The 18,488-nt window shown below is 45.3% G+C and overlaps 1 protein-coding gene across 1 annotated transcript; it reads left to right on the top strand.

Annotated features, from left to right (window-relative positions):
- Positions 1 to 12,378: 12,378 nt before the first annotated feature.
- LOC127184133 (U8 snoRNA-decapping enzyme-like) lies at positions 12,379 to 14,087 on the top strand. Its single transcript, XM_051140380.1, has 3 exons — positions 12,379 to 12,516; positions 12,611 to 12,880; positions 13,878 to 14,087. The coding sequence occupies exons 1-3, from the start codon at positions 12,379 to 12,381 to the stop codon at positions 14,085 to 14,087; spliced, it is 618 nt and encodes a 205-aa protein (XP_050996337.1).
- The last annotated feature ends 4,401 nt before the right edge of the window (positions 14,088 to 18,488 follow it).

Below are 18,488 nucleotides of genomic sequence, written 5' to 3'. Positions count from 1 at the left end.
ATTTTCATAGAGTTAAAGCTGCCAATCCCCACAAGTTGTTCTGTATCCCCATGTCTCCTTCAGAGTTTTGTTTTCCTTGGGTGTTTACTAGTGAGGTGGGTCAGCGGGTAAAAGCATTTGCCACCAGGCCTGATGGCTCAGTTTGATCCCCAGGACATGCATGGTAGGAGAGAAGCAACTCTAGAACCTTGTCCTCTGATCTCCATGTATGTCACCTGCCCCCACATATATATAACAAATAAGCCCTCCTTGCCTAGATGTAGTCCTAAGTTTTTGTTTGTTGTTTGTTTATATGAAGCTATAGTGAATGGGATTTTTTTCTAATTTCTCTTTCACCAAGTCTGTTAACGGTATATTGATTTAATATCCTGCTACCTTTGCTGTAAGTTATTACATCTCAGAGATTTCTGGTGAAGAAATTAGATTCTTCCAAATATAGGATCATGTTATCTATAAATAGAAATAATTCCATGTCTTCTTTTCCTATCGTATTCCTTTATTCTTTCTGTATTTTTATGGCACTAGCTAAGACTCCAGGTGCTGTGCTAGACAAGAGCAGAGAACACGCCACCCTGTCGCGTTCCATGCTTTAGAGGGATTGCCTCCACCACCTCCACCCCAGTTTGCACTGTAATCTGCCTTTATTGTGCTGAGATATGCCCCCTGCATCCGTTTTATTATAAAGGGATGTTGAGCTCTGTCAAGAGCCTTTTCCACGTCTTGTGCATGCGCTTTCTGTCTTGTCTCCTTCACCCTGCCGTTTACCATTCTCCTAAGTAGTTCCTGATCTCCCCACCCCCAGTCACTCCTTCTTGTCCCCTGAGCATGGCTGCTCTTCTCTTACAGTCTACCAGGGATAATTCTTGCTCATGACTCATGTCTCCAAGTTGGAAGATGATTATTCCTTGCAAAAATCAAATATACTGTACAACTGTTAATTCTACCCTTAGGCATTTATTCAAGGAAATAAAAATATATGATCACCTGAAACATGAATACATGCAGTAATTTAATGCATACTACTCAAAATCCAGAAATAACCTAAATGTTGGCCAACTATGAATGGATAAACAAATGTGGCACCGTGAAGTACTGATCAGTGATACTGAGGAATAAATTACGACACACACAGCCTGAATAAACTCCAAGGCACTATGCCAAGAGAAAGAAGCTCATTCTCTGTGTCCTCATGGTCCATATATAAAGCTTGGTCACCAGAGTAACAGCATTAGGAAATGCTATGGCCCTTTAAGAAGTAGAGCCCTGTGCAAAGTCGTTGGGTAGTGAGGACTGTGCCTACAAAGGAAGTTGTGGGACCCTGGTCCCATCCTCCTCTCTCCCCTCACCCCACGGACCCTGCCTCTCTCAGCCGAGGCCCAAACCAATATGACCACTTCACTTTAGACTTGACCCTCCAGAACCTGCCTTTGCTTCAGCGGTAACTTGTGTTGGGCACTGTGTTATAGTAACAGAAAGATAACCCAATGTGGTTCGGAATGAGTCCGTCCATGACACTCTGGAAGAGACGGATCATTAGCCACCAAAAGTAAAGAATCCAAAACATACAAAGGGCTTCAAGGAAATGCATATGGGGCTTATTCTGTCTCAGGGCTGATTGCACATGTGGCTCATCAGACCCAGAACTCTCCATTAACTGGGGCAAATGTTAGCCTCTGTAATTGCTCTCTAATTTAAAAGTACATAAAAAGTTTGCCAAGAACCCCTTTACAAACACAAAAGAGACCGTCTCTGGTACTTAGACCCTCAAATATACATCCTGCCTCCTTTTATTTCCCCGTCTTCCCAAGCATAACTTCATGACTTGCTACCTAGTTTTCTACCAGTGTCATTTATTGACTCATTTATTTTTTTACTCTTTCAACAAATATTGGCTGGTCCCAATAAGCAGAGAATGTCTTCTTGAGTTCTCATAAAAGATCTTGAACACTGCGGCTAGATGAAGCCCCAGACATCAACTCTAGATTGCAGATGAAGCCGTTGACTCTCTGAGTTGGAAGCCACACACCCAAACACATGCAGGAAGTTGGTGGCAGGACCCTAGTTAGTACCTAGCACTTCAGAGGGGACTTCAGTTCCTGCACCATGCTCAGCACCATAGCCCCAGCTTGTCCTAGAAGCTAATAAATGCTTTGAGAGGTTTTCCGTCAGCTCTGAATATGCCCTCCAATGCTGAGATTCATGTGAGAAAATGCTTTTTTTTTTTCTCAAGGGGGAACCCTTCTCATGGCTCAATAGGAGAAGAGCTATGTGGTAGCATCAATAATTTGGTACCTAGATACAGGATGTTCCTCTTATCACTGGCAGGCCCTGTTTTAGTTTTCATCCCAAGGGAGAACATTATTGAAAAGCATATGAACTTAATTTTTTCAGTTCTTTATAAATTCTGTATATTTGCCCTTTGTCCAAAGTGTAGCTGGTAAATACTCTGCCCCCTTCTGTGGGCTATCTTGTTTACTCTGTTGATGGCTTCTTTTGCTGTGCAGAAACTCTTTACATTTTATGTTGTCCCATATGCCTGATCCCTGAGGCAAGTCCCCGCACAGTTGGAGTTGTGTTCAGAAAACTCCTGCCTCACCTGTGTCTTGAAGCTCATGCTCGTGTTTTCCTCTAACACGTTCAGTGTTTCAGGTCTTACAATCAAGGTATTTTATGCACATTGAGTTGATTTTTGTACAAGGTAAAATATGGAGATCTAATTGCACTCTTCTGCAGGTGGACACCCAGTTTTGCCAGCACTGTTTGTTGAATAGGCTGTCATTTTCCCACTGCATGTTTTTTGGCACCTTTGTCAAAAATTAGGTGGCTATAGCTTTGCTGGTTACTTCTGGGTCTTCTAATCCGTTCCACTGGCCTAACCATCTGTTTGTGCCAGTACTAGGGTGTCTTTGCCACTACAGTCTGTGGTACAACTTATAAAGAACTGCAAAACTTCAACACCAATGCCTGCCAGTTAATAAATGGACTAATAAAATGAATGTGCAGTTTTCAAAGGAACGACCATAAATGGCTGAGATAAGTATTTAAGAAAGTATTCAACATCCCTAGTCATTAGGAGAATGCACTGACTATTCTCAGAAATCACCTCATCCTGGTTAGACAATCATCAGTAACTGCTGGCGAGGATGTGGGGAAAGATGAGCCCTTATTCACTGCTTCTTGAGTGCAAGGAAGTACAGCCATTCTGGAAATCAGTGTAGAAGTTCCCCCAAAAGTAAAAATGAAACTACCATATGGCCCAAGCTGTTCCACTCCTGGACATATGCACAAAGATGCTACAAACCACAGAGATACTTGCACATCTGTGTTCACTGCTGTTTTACTTACAATAGCAAGGAGAGAGAACCAGCCTGGATGTCTAGCAGCAGATGAGTGGAAAGTAAAACTGTGATACATATACACAATGGAATTTTATCCATGTCTATAAAACTGAAACTATGAAATTTGCAGTAAAATGGATGGATCTGCAAAGTATAATATTAAATTAACTCAGAAAAACACCACATTCTCTCACGCGTACAAATCCTAGGGTATGACTTACATATCAATAGGTATGAGTGTGAGTGAAAATACAAAAAGCCAAGAGAGGATAATAACAGGTGGCTAGAAAAGCTGGGAGTGGGTAAAATGACACATGGGACATGAAAAAGGAAGAGAGTTAGGGATGCTGGTAGAAGGAAGCTGAGGGGTGGAAACATCACTAGGACACACTTGTAAAATAAGGAATTAAAAAAGTACAGTATAAGAAGAGTACATAAACAGCATAGTTGGGGCTCTTTAAGAAAACACTGAGATAATGGGAGGCAAGACTTCTGCAGTCATCTTCAGGAGAACATGGAGACAGCCCAAGAGTGAGAGTGTGTAGACCTGATGGACACAGGAAACCCAACTAAGGGGGTCTGCTCATTAGCTGGCTTCTAACTTTCTTGAGAGTCGAGGTTACTGAAGAAACTAAGTCAAAGTCATTCTGCCGCGTTTGTTAAACTGAAGTGCTTGGGACACCTGGGGAAAGTTGACAGGTGACAGAAGCCACTGGTTTTGATTTCCTGACTTGGGGGCCTGGTCTTCACTGTGAGTTTTTATTCTGAAAAACAAAATATTTGCAGACAAACATGTAGTTAGCAATTCATTCTCAAAAGCCTCAAGTATAAAAGAGGTGTTCAAACTTCTAGAACTTTTCTGTAAATGTGAGAATGTTTTAAACTAGCCTAGGGTTTCAAAAGTGAGAATATTTTATATGTTACCCCTATAGAGTCAAAGGACATTTGTGGTCTTTATAGCTCTGAGATAGAGATAAATAAAGGACAGAAAGAATAGTCCATGTGATAACTTACACCTGTCGCCACAGGGCTCAGGAGACAGAGGCAAGAGGACTAGGAGGGTCCAGGCCAGCCTCAGCTACATCGAGAGTCTGAAGCCACTCTGGGCTACATAAGATTCTGTTTCAAAACAAAAATAAAGAACAAAAAAATAATAGCCAATGTTTAATAGGGTCAGCGGAGGCTAAGTAAAGAGCTCTGGAGAACAGAGACTGGATTAGGAGGTGGGCGAGGAAGGAGGCAGTGCTCTCTGGGAATTGACGTTTTTGGTCTGAGTCAGCCAAACATGCAGGGCATTTGCCCTGGCTTAGGCTCTGGAAACAGGGCAGCCTTGCCGCTGGTCCTGCTGTTCAGGTGCCGTCATCCAGCCACAGAACTCTTGCCTGATAGGCCGGGTAACTGGCTATCTAGTCCGCTCTCTTGTCTCCAGATGCGTGCCCAACCTTGTGCTGGTCAGCCTGGAAGTGAAGCATTGGGCCAAAGCTCATAGTGAAGAGTCCCTAAAGCAACTGTGGAGACTTTTGTCTCCTTGTTTGAGAAAGGAAGTAGGACATAAAATTGGATGAAAAAAAAAAACATGGTTGAAAAAGTTTAAATAGAATTTCTTTTTATCTGAGAGCCGTGACTAGTGGTAGTGATGGCCTTCCTCCACCCACATGCCACTTCTCCCCCTTACAAAAAGATGCAGTCATTTTGAACGTGAACAGTATAAAGGATGCTGCCCTCCTTTCCCAAATCACTAATAACAGCAAGAGCATCTCTTTAAAAAGAAGTTTCTATTATGGTTCTTGAGCATTCCAGTGTATACTGTAGAAATATCAATGTGTTGTCTGAGTCTCAGCATGTATCACCACAGTGTTACAGTGTGGGAGCACCTGCCCGCCCACTGCCTCTTGGCCTCATGGGAGTTTATGGCATGACTGATTTTTATCTTTGACCTATAATTTAGAAAGGGATTTAAATTTGCTTACACGTATAAACGCTGTTGACACTTGAGTTGTCCACTAGACAATTCGTTTCTGTAGACATCAGAGAAGAATCTGTGTCCCCTTATGGAAGTGAGCGCTGGGCTCTGAGTGTGTCTGAATTCAGTAAGCATGCTCTTCGGGTCTTCCGTACCATGGCTAAGATTGTGTTTTCAAATTTTTTTTTAATTTTGCATATGGGTATTTTGCTGGGTGCTTCCTTTTCATCGTGAATAGCCTCTCTTGGGTTATTATCACATGGATCACCAACAGATCCAGTGGGTATGAACACACAGGTGAAGTTAAGAATATGCCGCATGTATTTTCTGCTGTGTTCACAAGTGTCTGAATGGGCACCTGGCACACAATCAGCAACATCAAGCACTGCTCATCGACCACTACTGAATGCTGAGGGGAGACTCTGTGTCTTAGATTCTTCTCTTCTCCTGCCTAAATGCCAGGGTCATGGTGTCATTTGTATACCCACTGGTTTTAAGATGCATTTTCTTGCCGGTGGTCTCTATGTGGGGCTGGTAACCCTTCCTACCTTTCTTGGCAGGTCAGCCATGCAGAAGCTTGGAACAGAAGCCTTTGAGGAGGTCTATGATTACCTCAAGAGAGCAAGGCATCGGAACGCTCGAGAAGCAGAGATCCGGCAGCACCTGGAGACGGTGGTTCCTCGGGCCGGTGACTGCTTTGAAGTTGACCAGCTCCTCTACTTTGAGGAGTTGCTGCTGACCACAGAAGGAAGACAGCCCACTTTCCAGAACCTTCGCTGTGAAGCTGCCCAAAAGAAGCACGTCAGAGGCATGCATTCCTGTGAAAATCCATGAGGTTTACACATTGGATTACATTGCAGGGAGTGCGTAATCCACCATCTTTACCTTTGGTTCCTGGTCAGATGTATGGATGTCTATGGAGGGGAGAGCACTGAGCTGACTGCCAGCACTTGGAGTCACAGGTCAAGGACATAGATGAAGTCTGGCATCCTGGAAGGCTTTCCTTCATGCCTACAGCCCTCAGGGTTTCCAGTGGGGCAGACGCACTCTAAAGACACAGGTGCTCTGTACTGTGTCCATCCAGGGCATGCTCGGTGCCTGACCATAGTGATCTTCAAGAACTATGGGCAGCTTGCTTGTGATGGCCACTGGACCCCAGCCTGGACGATGACCTGTTCATCTCTAGTGATGTATTTTTGATCAACATTTTTTTTTCTAGGATAGCATGCACGCAGTGCATAAATATAAGGGCCTGAATTGAAAATCCCCGAAGCGACTCCCTTCTGTCACTTACTCCCAAAGCTCACCTGTGGAGCATCAGAGTAAATACAGATCTCATTGTTATAAGACAAGTCCCCTACTTTATCCTTTTCTTATATAACAGTGTTTCTCAACTTGTGGGTCACAGACCCCTTGATGTTGCATATCAGATATTTACAGTATGATTCATAACAGTAGCAAAATTACAGTTATGAAGTAGCAGCGAACTAATTTTATGGTTGGGGGTCACCACAACATAAGGAAGTGTATTAAAGGGTCGCAGCATTAGGAAGGCTGAGAACCACTATTGCATAACAATATATTGTTAAATGTAACACATCCGTGCAAAGGTAAGTTTTGCTTTGTTTTGTTTGTTGCTGCTAAAAACGTAAAAATTTTACACATAAAGGAGATAATAATTGGTGTTTTAAAGATTGATTTTTTTTTATTTTATATATTTGGGTGATTTGTTTGCGTGTATGCATGTGCACTGTATGTATGCCTTTGTTAGGGTTTTTATTGCCGTAATGAAATAACCATTCATTGCCTAGAACAATTTGGGGAGGAAAGGATTTATTACACTTCTACAGTTCACCATTGAAGGAAGCCCAAAGCAGGAACCCAAACAGGGCTGGACCCCAGAGGCACGAGCTGATGCAGAGGCCATGGAGGGTGCTGCTTACTGGCTTGCTCAGCCAAAGAGCATGCATGGTCCGGACCTAGGCCCCCTACACATATGTAACTGAGGGGCAGTTTTATCTTCACATGGGTGCCCTTGTAAGTTGAGTGGGTGCTGTCTGTGATGTGGGCTCTGTTGCCTGCTTTTGATCACTAGCAGGGCTGCCTGGCCTGGCCTCAGTGGATGAGGAGGAGCTCAGTCCTGATGTGACTTGATTGCTGAGATGGGATGGTGGTGGGGGACTCCCCTTCTAAGGAAGTGGAGGGAGGGGGGGTGAGAGTAAGGGGAGGGGGAGGCGTGGAGGGAGGGGGTTATGATTGGGATGTAAATTGAACATATAAAATTTTTAAAAAGGGAGACCACAGGTGCCAGCCCGCGCTGTGCCCTGAGCCGGACAGTGGCCTGAAGCCGGCAGGCAATGTATATCTCCCTACATTCAGTAAAAGGGACTCCCTTTGAGACCCCTGACCAAGGAAAGGCTCGGCTCCTAACACATTGGGGGCAGATGGACTATGGACCACAGTTTACCTCTTCCCGAAAGTTCCTCAGCATCTCTCCTATTGTACTCTCCCTACTGTCCAGCTTCTACACCAAGTACAATGCTGCTCACTTCCTCATCGACACTGCCTCACTGCTCAGCCTGCTGCTGCCTAAGCTGCCCCAGTTCCATGGGGTTCCTCCCTTTGGAATCAGCAAATACTAAAAGATGGATTGAGAGTTCTGCAGGTGTGGAGGGGAGACACAGGAGCTAAGATATGTCTTTCCCTTCTCCACACTGTCTTCTGGACCCTCAAAGCCTGAGACATAAGACAAACCTTGCTAAACTCCAAGAAGAAATTGGAAAATGGGGTTCCTGGGTCCAGCCTTAAGAGGGTCTAGAGTCTGTGACTCAGGGAAGGCGGGTGAGGTTAAGGGCCGTACACTCCCTCTCCTCCCTCTAGCAAGAAGCCATCAATGTTTGGGCAGCTTTTCTGGTGACTATGTTTTTCCATATCTTCTAAACCTACTACCTTCAAGTTCTGTTTTGCTGTATATTTTCCTTAAAATAAAGTCTTTTCACTTATGGCTGAAAAAAATTTTAAAGATTAAAAAAGAGGTTAATACATTAAACTATAGCTCACAGGCGAAGAAACTAGAACCTTCCGAAGATGAGACATCAATAGTGTGCAGAAGAAAGTAGGACCTGGCTACAGAGAGAGTAAAGTAAAACAGAAATGAAGCAGAGAAGTAGCAGGTGTGTGTGTGTGTGTGTGTGTGTGTGTGTGTGTATGTATGATGGTGTGTGTGTATGTGTGTCTATGTGTGTGTATGTGTTGTGTATGTGTGTGTATGCGTGAGTATATGTATGTCTGTATATGTGTGTGTATATATGTGTGTATGTTTATGTGTGTGTGTGTGTGCGTGCACGTATGTTGGTGACACAAGGATAGATACACAGTAAAGAAGCAATGTTTGAAAACAGTTCTGCTTTAATCTGTATGAGGAAGAAAGTCGAATGCCAAGCGGCTTCTAGAGCTCCGCCTGCCATCATTGTGGTTACAGCAGTTCACTTACTCTGAATCTGTTTCTTGCCCACATCCAGCCACCGCTGAGAACAATCCAGTTAGTAGATGGCATCATGAGACATTGCCACCAAGGTTCGGCTTTAGCGTCTTGGTCCTTGAAATGCCTATAAATGCTCTCGGTGTTGATGGAGGAAATCGTTCCCTTTATGGTTAGGCTATGTGAACTCCTGTCAGGACATCCCTGAGCGTGTACTTCACAAAGGGTCTACTGTCACCATTGCAAACATGTAGCCCTTGCTGGCTGCTGCACACATACAAGAGAGTGGCTGGCTCACAGGACCAGCTTTGCTTGCAGGCAGTCTCCACCCGCTTTGCCCTGCTAAGCTGCCAGGAGAGCCTCGAAATGACCATCACTAGGGCCTCCGTTCTTCCCTCATTTCAGAAAACAGTTTCTAAACATGGCTCAGCAAATATTTCGTATGTTGATAAATATTTGCTAGGAATACAATAGTCATTAGAATGTATGTATGTAGGACAGTCCCGCAGCAAAACCTGTTGAAACTTAACCCTGTGACTCAGTAAAACATGAGACAAGGTGTGACTTTTGAGAGGTGATTGGGTCCCGGGCTGTGCCTGCCTGGATGATGCAGTCAGCAGTTCATGGATCATCTTGAGAACAGGTCTGTCTGTTGTAAACGGTGCAATGGCTTCTCTGGCCATGTGATGACCTGTACCACCTGGGAATTCCTCAGAGTCTCCATCACCGAGGTTTTTACTAGACATGCCCTTAACCTTTTTCTGCAGTCTCTAACGCTGTAATGTGAACGACTCTTTGTTCTTTTATAAACTACCTGCTAATTTAGAGTTTCTGTTGCTGTGAAGAGACACATGACCAGGGCAACTATTATAAAGGAAAACATTTAATTGGGGCTGACTTAAAGTGTGCAGACGTGGTTCCGGGGAAAGGAGCCTAGAGGACTACATCCAGATCTACAAGCAACAGGAAGTAAACAGGAAGCTTCAAAGCTCACCCCCGCCCCCTACTGCCTGACTCTTCCAGCAAAGCCCCGCCTACTGAAACAAGACCACACCTCCTAATAATGCCACTCCCTATGAGCCTAAGAGGGCCATTTTCATACAAACCAGCACACCTAGTTTATGGGTACTACTGCAGTCAGCTGTAGCAACAGGGGACAGACTAAGACATGCAGAACGGACAACTTGTCTCCAAATTAGTCTGGGAGGCAATCCTGCAGCAGCTAGGAACATTTTTGTTGATCCAAAAAATGTTAATTGTATTGCTGTGATAAACGGAGTTGTGTGGTTCCCTTCACCCATTCCTAGTCTCCTTACTGTGGCTGTTTCTCGGTGCTTTGACTCAGAGTTTTGCCTTGGGTCTGATTGGACTGAGTTGGAAGTGTGCTGGTCCTTTGGATACGCTCCATCACCCTTCAGTCATCTCCACGCTATCACATGAACATGGGAGTTGGAGCAGAGTCCTCCTGGGGCCGCCCGGCCTCTGTACAATAGAACACATTCAGCCAGCCCACAAACTCCAGAGCCCAATGTTTGTTGTCCTTTCCCCAACACTCAAATCCCCAGAAATTTATTCGAGGCAGGGACATTGATTTTTTTTTTTTTAATAAATAGACTGTGTCTTTAAAAAAAAAAAAAAAAAAAAAAAAAAAAAAATATATATATATATATATATATATATATATATATATATATATATATATATATATATATATATATATATATATATCTCGATACTCCTTTCCAAAATAGCGAGGCAAAGAATGAGCACTGGGTTTTTTTTTTTTTTGGGTTGTTTTGTTTTGTTGGTTATTTTTTTGTTTTTCTTTCATAATGTTTCAATGGAGTCTACTTGAGCCATGTCTACTTCGTTGTATTCCAGCTGAATATGCATTGAGTTTACATTTTATACTATGTACATTGATGGGGGGTTGCGTATGCACATGCACACATGGTGAGGGAAGTGTGTGTTTGTGTGTGGGGGAGACTATCACTTTGTAGTCTACATTGCCCTGGAATTCTCCCTGCTGACCTCAAACTGCCAGCAGTCCTCCTGCCTCAGGCTCCTCCCAAGTCCTGGATTGTGGAATTGAACTACACAATTTGTGGCTTTGCTATATTTTAAATAATAACTTTTTTAAAAAAAAGATCCTTAGCGGTGACCATCACTGAAGAGAGCACTGAAGTGTCATGATCTACTTCTGGATAGAACAACTACAGGATTTACGACAGAGCAGCTTCCCCGTGAGGAGGAGCCCAGGCAAACAACAAAAACTAAACAAAGTGCATGTCTAAGAGCAGAAAATGCAAAACTATTGAAGCTAAAATTGTAATCTGCCCACTTATAAGAAATACAAAGGAATATCTTTGCAAGGTAGAGGGAGGGACCAGGATGGGCCATGTTGTGGTGGATCAGAGTTGGAAATATGAAGTCTCTTTCAGTTTCACATAGATGCATGTGGAAGTGTTTACATATATGGGGAGGGAGGGTCAGAGCTGTGGAACACACATAATGCCCTGTTCTGCCAGCAGAGAGGGCCCAGAGCCCACAACACGGTCACATTCTACCTAGACAGTCTAGGCGTCCAGCACAGTTTTCAAGGAAAAACCCACCCGCCCTTGGGTAGGAAACATACACCATGAAATCAGGAAGAGCATGACGCATCTTGTTACGCATTGGAGTGGGAGAGGAGGCACAGCAGCAAGAGGAGGCAGCGAGAGAGGCTGAGGAGACGACACAGGAAGCCGTGGAGGAGCTGACTCAATGAATAACTACAGCAATATTGGACTAGATTTCCGCCCCTTCTCCCCGCCACACACACCAGCAAATATGCTGTTTCACACTGACCAAAGTTAATCACGTGGGAGAGAATAAACTCCTTCAGAGGAGGGGAGTTAGGGACTCTACAGCACGCCTGCCGGCTGGGCCGCAAAGCCTTGAAGATTGTTAGGTTAGTCTGTCACAACAGCACAACAGCTGCAGCCAAATGCGTGAGGAGCCAACAACCAAGGTTGAGTTCTCACTGCTGTGAAGACTGGGAAGTCCGAGATTAAGGGGCTGGCAGATTTGTTCTCCGGTAAGGCCCAGGTCTTGATCCCTTGAAAACCTTCGTGTGTTGGCACCTCACATATCATAAGCAGCCGTGGAACTCTCTGGGTCTCTTTAATTAAAAGGTCACATTCCTACTCATTTTCCCCACACCAACTCAACCCACACTCTCTGAGTCTATCCAAGACCAAACCCGAGGTGGCTGGGTCAACACCAGGTCCCTTCGGCTTTGGGGGTCTCCTTAGTAATCTGATCTTGCCCAATTTAGAAAATTCTGAGACTCTCTGCTTTGCAGGCATCCTTACTATGACTTAGGACACCGGCCACGCCTTTGAGCCACGCCCCTGGTCTCAGGTCCAATCCTGAGGACGCTTTCAGTCTCCCTAGGGCCTTCTCTACTGCCTGGCCTAAAAGCCCCAGCCTGATTGTTGCCTGTCCACTAGCAAAACCTGCACTTGGGTCTCCGTTCTGTTCATGGACCCCGCGGCATTGACGGTCTGCGGTGAGACTTTCCTGCAAACCAGGTGATCAGACAGAAGCAAAGACTCATGTCTAAGACCAGTAAGATAGCATTGGCGGAAGCCCTGGCCCTGGGGTCCAACTGGAGGCATCTTTGTTACGTGATGCTGTACGCACCCAATCCAGAGGTGCTCTTCGACCGCATCCCGCTGCGCTATGCTGTGCTGGTGAGGAACGGCCACTTAGCAGCCCTAGCCCTGTGTCCTTCCTTGGGGGCCACCTTTCCATGTCCCAGCTAATCCTCGCTTTCTCCTCCCTCAGATGTACATGCGCTTCGATGGGCGACTGGGCTTCCCTGGCGGGTTTGTGAATGGGCACAGCTCCAGCCTGGAGGACGGGCTGAGTAAGGAACTGCTGAATAAGCTGGGCGATGGTGCGTCTACTTTCACCATGGCGCCCACCGACTACCGAACCTCCCTCGCCGATGCCAAATCCGAAGTGGTGGCCCACTTCTATACCAAGTGTCTGACACTAGAGCAGCTCCAGGCTGTGGAAGCCAGGGCACCGCTAGCCAACGACTATGGGCTAGAGGTGGGGCCAGCCTGGGACCCCTACCTATCTTCTTTCTTTTGTGCTCCTTTCTCAAGAAAAGCCCCTTGGGAGTCCCTGGTCTTCAGACCTCGTGCCCTTCCCAATGCCCAGGACTTGTCAGAACCTTGAATAGCACCAGGTGCCAGTTTTTTCTCTCTCTCTCCCTCTCTCTCTCTCTCTAACTCGCCCTTCGCTCGTCTCTCTCTCCTCTCTCCTCTCAAACCTTCTCTCTTCTCTCGCTCTCTTTCTCTCTCTCTCCGCCCTCTCTCTCCTCTCGCATCTACCTTCTCTCTCTCTCAGTCTTCTCTCTTCTACTCTCTTCTCACTCTCTCTCTCCCTCTCTCTCTTTCTCTGCTTCTCTCTCTCGCTCTCTTCCTCTCTCTTCTCTCTCTCTCTCTCTCTCTCTCTCTTTCTCTCTTTCTCTCTCTCTCTCCCTCTATTTCTCTGTAGAGAATTCTTAGTCAGGCATGACACCAAAATAGTGCTTTGACTTTGGGCCCCTGATATACTTTGGGGAGGAGGGGGAAACGGCGCATGTGCAAATGAGAGTCTCCACTCCTGGCAAGCACCAAACTTACGTGGAGGAGAGGCCCGTTCACGTTGGCGGTTCCCGAGTGAGAAAGCAACTTCTAGACTTCCCTCCTACGACCCTTGTTAAGGGAGGAGTAGAAGGAAGGCCCTTGAATTTGATGGTTTCCTGAGTTCCTTGGTGAGGCCTACACAGCTGGTATAATAGAGCCACTGACGTGCGAGGCTGCCCTTTCCTGAACTCAGGCCACGGGAGTCAGAAAGTACTGTGGGAAAGATTAGCCTAGAGGCGAACACAGCCTGCCTTCGGGGCCTTTGCCTGTACAGGCTTACGCCCACGGGGCCTCACTGAAGTATGAAGCCTGAGGAGTTGTTCTGCGGAAGGGGTCTGGGGTGGGGGGCGTGTCTGTTCTAGAGATAGCTTGTTGTAGTGGGCACTGTGTCTTTTCCTGTCTTCTCCCCTACGCAGGTCTTGGGCCTGGTGCGGGTGCCGCTGTATTCCTTGCATGATGGTGTGGGAGGCCTGCCTGCATTCCTGGAGAACTCGTTCATTGGGGTCGCCAGGGAGCAGCTACTGGAAGCCCTCCAGGACTTAGGAATTCTGGCTCCTGAAATCGTCTCATTACTCAAGGAGCGAGTCGCGCGTCATAAGCAGCTCTTGGGCTTGGGTGGGACCTGAGAAGGGAGAGCTCGGTTAGTAGGAGGAGAGTTGGGGAGAAAGGGAGTATTTCCTGGGCATCGGAGATGACAGCTGATACCAAATTAAAAGGCAAAAGTATAATGCAACGCATTTTGAACAAAAGAATTCACCATGTGGCATCGGAGACAAAAAATCCACAGCCCTTTGCAGAGTCCTCGCCATGTTAAGTCCTTCCCTGTGCCTGTGCCCACAGACCCAGGGAGCTCCCCAGGCATGCAAATGTGCAGTCTCTGACCACACTGGCACACTCCTCCTCATGTCCACCCTAACCAGGAACCATAATCCCTCCCCTCCTTGCTAAGCAGCAGAGCCTTTCTCTCTCCTGTGAAGCTGCCTTCTAGTATCCAGCCCCATGCTAGAAGGCATAAGCAGGGGGTTTCCCTTTGAAAAATTGCCTCACCTGAGCTCAACCAAATTTACAGGTCGCAGAAAGCTGGGCGAAGCCTTAACCAGCTCGCCCTCCCTTTCTTTCCCCTGAATTGAACACGAAGGGTCAGAAGGTAGTGGCAGCTTCTTGGACCGCCCTTGGTTGAGCCTGAGACCTCTGAGTGTTTTGTCCTCTCTGGGGAACTCAGAAAGGAATTGACTTGGCCTGTGTAGCCTGTCCTACCAACAAGAGCCTTCTAGAAAAAAGCTGGGGACTTGATGTAGTTAAAAAAACAAACAAACAAACAAACAAAAAACCAAACCAAAACAACAACAACAACAAAAAACCCAAGGTGGACTGAGCCTTGCTGCTAAAGACTCTGGAATGTGTCAGTAAACTTTCCCTAAAGGCCAGACCATAACTCTTTTAGGCTTTGGGAACCACACATTTCCTCAACTTTATCTTTAGCTGACAGAATATTTTAAAAGACTATATAGTTTTATGTACAAAATGTTTGAATTGTGTATATTATGTAGTGGCTAAAGTGTGTCAGTTAACATACGTTTCATTGATTCTTGGGATATTCCTGTTTATATTGTATTTCGTTAGTGATCTTTGTCCTTCTCGTGCACAGATATTTAACACTTCCCTTAGGAATTCCCACAGTAATAGGATTGAGGCATTGTATTTTGTCATTAAAGAGAGAGTCCCGCAGCTCTCATGGAACCATGGATAATTACTCCAGTACGGGTTGGCATAAAGTGATGACACTTCTAGAAGTTTGCCTCTCCTCTTGGGATGCTGTTTGCCCCCACTGCTTCCTGCCATGTGCTGATGAAGCAGGAGGTGCTAACCTGCAGCTAAGCAGAAGTCAGGTGCTGTTCTTGGACCTCACAGTCTCTGGGTCCATGGACCTTGCACAGCCATATCCACTGGAAATGAAGTCACGAAGTCAGCACAGCTGGCTGACAGTTCCAGCAAAGCTGAGCCAAACGCTGCAATCACTGCCATTCTGTCTCTCGTATTTAGGTTTTGGTCTCTGAGTTTTGCATTCTTGGGGACTTTCTGCATTATGTTTTTTTTTATTGTTGTTTTGTTTGCTTTCGTTTGTTTTGTCTCTTCTCAAGAAAATTATGTGTGAGTCTTTTTAGGAAAAGTCTTAAATTTACTTCTCCTTTTAGGGGAAATAACTTTATCTGGCCCTATTTGGAAGGCTTCCTTATGCCGTGGAGATTGTGATAAGCACAGATAAAAAGGTCATAACTCCAAGAATTTTCTTGGGGTACCTGCCCCTAAGCAACCTCCAACAGTGTAGTTGGTGCAGAGTAGAGAACAGGTTATAGATTCAGGGCTCCTTTTACAATACTCTTAGAGCTCTTTGAAAATGTCATTTAAAGATAGGGATCTTCCAGGGTACACCCCTGGAGGAATAGAACTTGGTAAGCAAAATACACAGGCTAAAATAACATTTTCCTACTTTATAGCATAGATGATGAAACAATATAATGAAAGGAGTTACATATTAACATTTGCTATTCATAAAAATACTGGTTCAGGTGTTTTCTGTTTGCCTGGAGTGCTTTAAAACTGCATATACTGCCAGCTTGAAAGCAGGGTGTCATATAATAAATGTATTTGCTTTGGGGGAGACATATATAACTTTAAATTGTACTTATAGTGCTAATAATAAAAATAAATTTTTCTCTAGCTGTACTTTCTAATTGTGACTGAATGTAGAACCTTGGACATGTAATAAAACACTCAAACACATAATCTACACTTCTTGGATAATCGTTAGTCTGTCTTTGTTCTGTGGAACAATCAAAAGGCAATCTGGTTGGTGGTCAGACAGAGCTGCAAGGTTCCCCTGACTACTGTGCCTGACTCAGTTCTCCATCAAAGACTCCTTATCTCCTCTCCAAGGCCACCTGTCCAACTGCCAGGGCTGGCTCCAGGAATGGATCCAAACAAAGTCCTTTCTTGATAAGTTACCAAGTCTACAGTATTCTGTGTCAACAGAAAACGCCTCCATGAGGCCTAATTACAGGACATTTTCATAATTAGTGATTGATGGGGAAGGTTCCACCCCACTATGGGTGGTGCCATCCCTGGGCTGGTGGTCATGACTTCTATAAGAAAGCAGGCTGAGCAAGCCATGTAAAGCAAGCCAGTAAGCAGCACTCCTCCATGGCCTCTGCATCAGCTCCTGCCTCCAGGTTCCTGCCCTGCTTGAGTTCCTGTGCTGACTTCCTTTGATGATGAACAGTGATATGAGTGTGTAAGCCAAATAAACCCTCCTTCACCAAGTTCCTTTGGTCATGGTGTTTCATCACAGCAATGGAAACTTTAACTAAGACATGGGATGCAGGGTGGGCCAGAGAACTAGCAAAGAAACTGTAGTCAGTTTTGACTAGAGCAGTGGTTCTCAACCTTCCTAATGCTGCAACCCTTTAATATAGTTCCACATTTTTTGTTGCTACTTCATAGATGTAATACTGCTATTGTTACTAATCATAATATAAACCTTTGGGTTTCCCAGCGGTCTGAAGCGACCCCCTGTGAATGTGTTTTCAACCCCCAAAATGGTCACAACCTGCAGGTTGAGAACCACTGGACTAGAGCAAGATCTAGAGATAAATTAATTCTGGTATTATTATGCATCAGTAAATGAATGGAATACAATGCTAGAAAACTCTGCAGTAACCCTATGGTCCAGGACTCTGGTGATTTGAGTGAGAATGGCCCCCATAGACTCGTATGTTTGAATGTTTGGTCCAAAGTCAGTGGAACTGTTTGAGAAGGATTGGCGATGTGGCCTTATTGGAGGAGATATGTCACTTAGGCTGGGCTTCAATCAAGGTTTCAGAATCCCAAACCAGGCCTCTTCTCTCTCTCTCTCCCTCTCTCTCTCTCTCTCCCTCTCTCTCTCTCTCTCTCTCTCTGTCTCTCTCTCTCTCTCTCTCTCTCTCTCTCTCTCTCTCTCTCTCTCTCTCTCTCTCTCTCTCTCTCTCTCTCTCTCTCTCCCCCCCCTCGGTTTGCTGCCTGATTTCTCAATACTGTTTGAGTACAGTGCCTGTTTGCTGTCTGCCATGATGATCAGGGACAAACCCTCTGAAACTGTAAGCAATCCCCCACTTAAATGTTTTCCTTTAGAAGAGCTGCCTTGGCCACGGTATCTCTCTGCAGCAATAGAGCAGTGACTAAGACAAGGACCTAAACAGGCCTCGGGGGTTTCCTAGTGATGCTTCAAGGAACTCCTTCCTGGTATTATATGGATCTGGAGGAGCTCAAAGATAAAGGAGCCAGAGGAAGTTGCCCCAGTAGTTTCCATGAGGGAGGGTGGTGACCTCAACCAGAGAGAGGGCAGTGGAGACGAACAAATTTGTACATATGGAGGGAGGCCATGGGGCTGGTGTTGGCAAAGTCTGTTGATCACTGTGGGAGGAGACCTTTGAGGAAGTTAAAGGGGTCTTAGGTTTGTATCTTGAGGCATTCAAGTTATAGACAAAGGCTTCTGGGTAAGTCTCATACAACACTGTTGATATAATTGAGGAACACTGGATGGATTATTAGAGACTTTTCTGTTGCCCTTATAAATTATCACAACTACGAGAAACTAACTTACACAAGGGCTAGTTTATTTGGGCTTCCATAAAGTGAGGAAGGCTTAGCCCCAAGGGCAGGAAGCTGGGTGGTCACATCTCATGACACAGGAAACCAAGGCAATGAACTAGAAGTTGGGGAGGGCTATAAATTCTCACAGCCCACCCTTAGTGACATATATCCTCCAGGTAAGCAAGGTCTTACTCCAGAAGGTTCAGAAGTGCCACCAACTGGAACCCAAGTGTTTGAGCCTATGGGGGACATATGGAAACATTCTTCTTATTCCTCTTACTGTTCTGGAAGCTTAAGAACATTGCTCTGATGTGTGCTTTGCATCTGGTGGGGACATTCTTACTGGTGGGGATTCTGTCATGGCATATCATGGAAAGACAAGGCATGTCAGAGAGAGG

This window comes from Acomys russatus, chromosome 32, assembly GCF_903995435.1.
Source record: "Acomys russatus chromosome 32, mAcoRus1.1, whole genome shotgun sequence".
Classification (NCBI taxonomy): domain Eukaryota; kingdom Metazoa; phylum Chordata; class Mammalia; order Rodentia; family Muridae; genus Acomys; species Acomys russatus.
This window is presented reverse-complemented; position numbering and strand designations above follow the sequence as displayed.

What these genes read in the sequence shown, in the direction of transcription:
- LOC127184133 (XM_051140380.1), top strand. Translation starts at nt 12,379, where the DNA reads ATGTCTAAGACCAGTAAGATAGCATTGGCGGAAGCCCTGGCCCTGGGG. An exon ending in CGCTGCGCTATGCTGTGCTG is followed by an intron (nt 12,517 to 12,610) that starts GTGAGGAACGGC and finishes CTCCTCCCTCAG; the next exon opens with ATGTACATGCGCTTCGATGG. An exon ending in CCAACGACTATGGGCTAGAG is followed by an intron (nt 12,881 to 13,877) that starts GTGGGGCCAGCC and finishes TCCCCTACGCAG; the next exon opens with GTCTTGGGCCTGGTGCGGGT.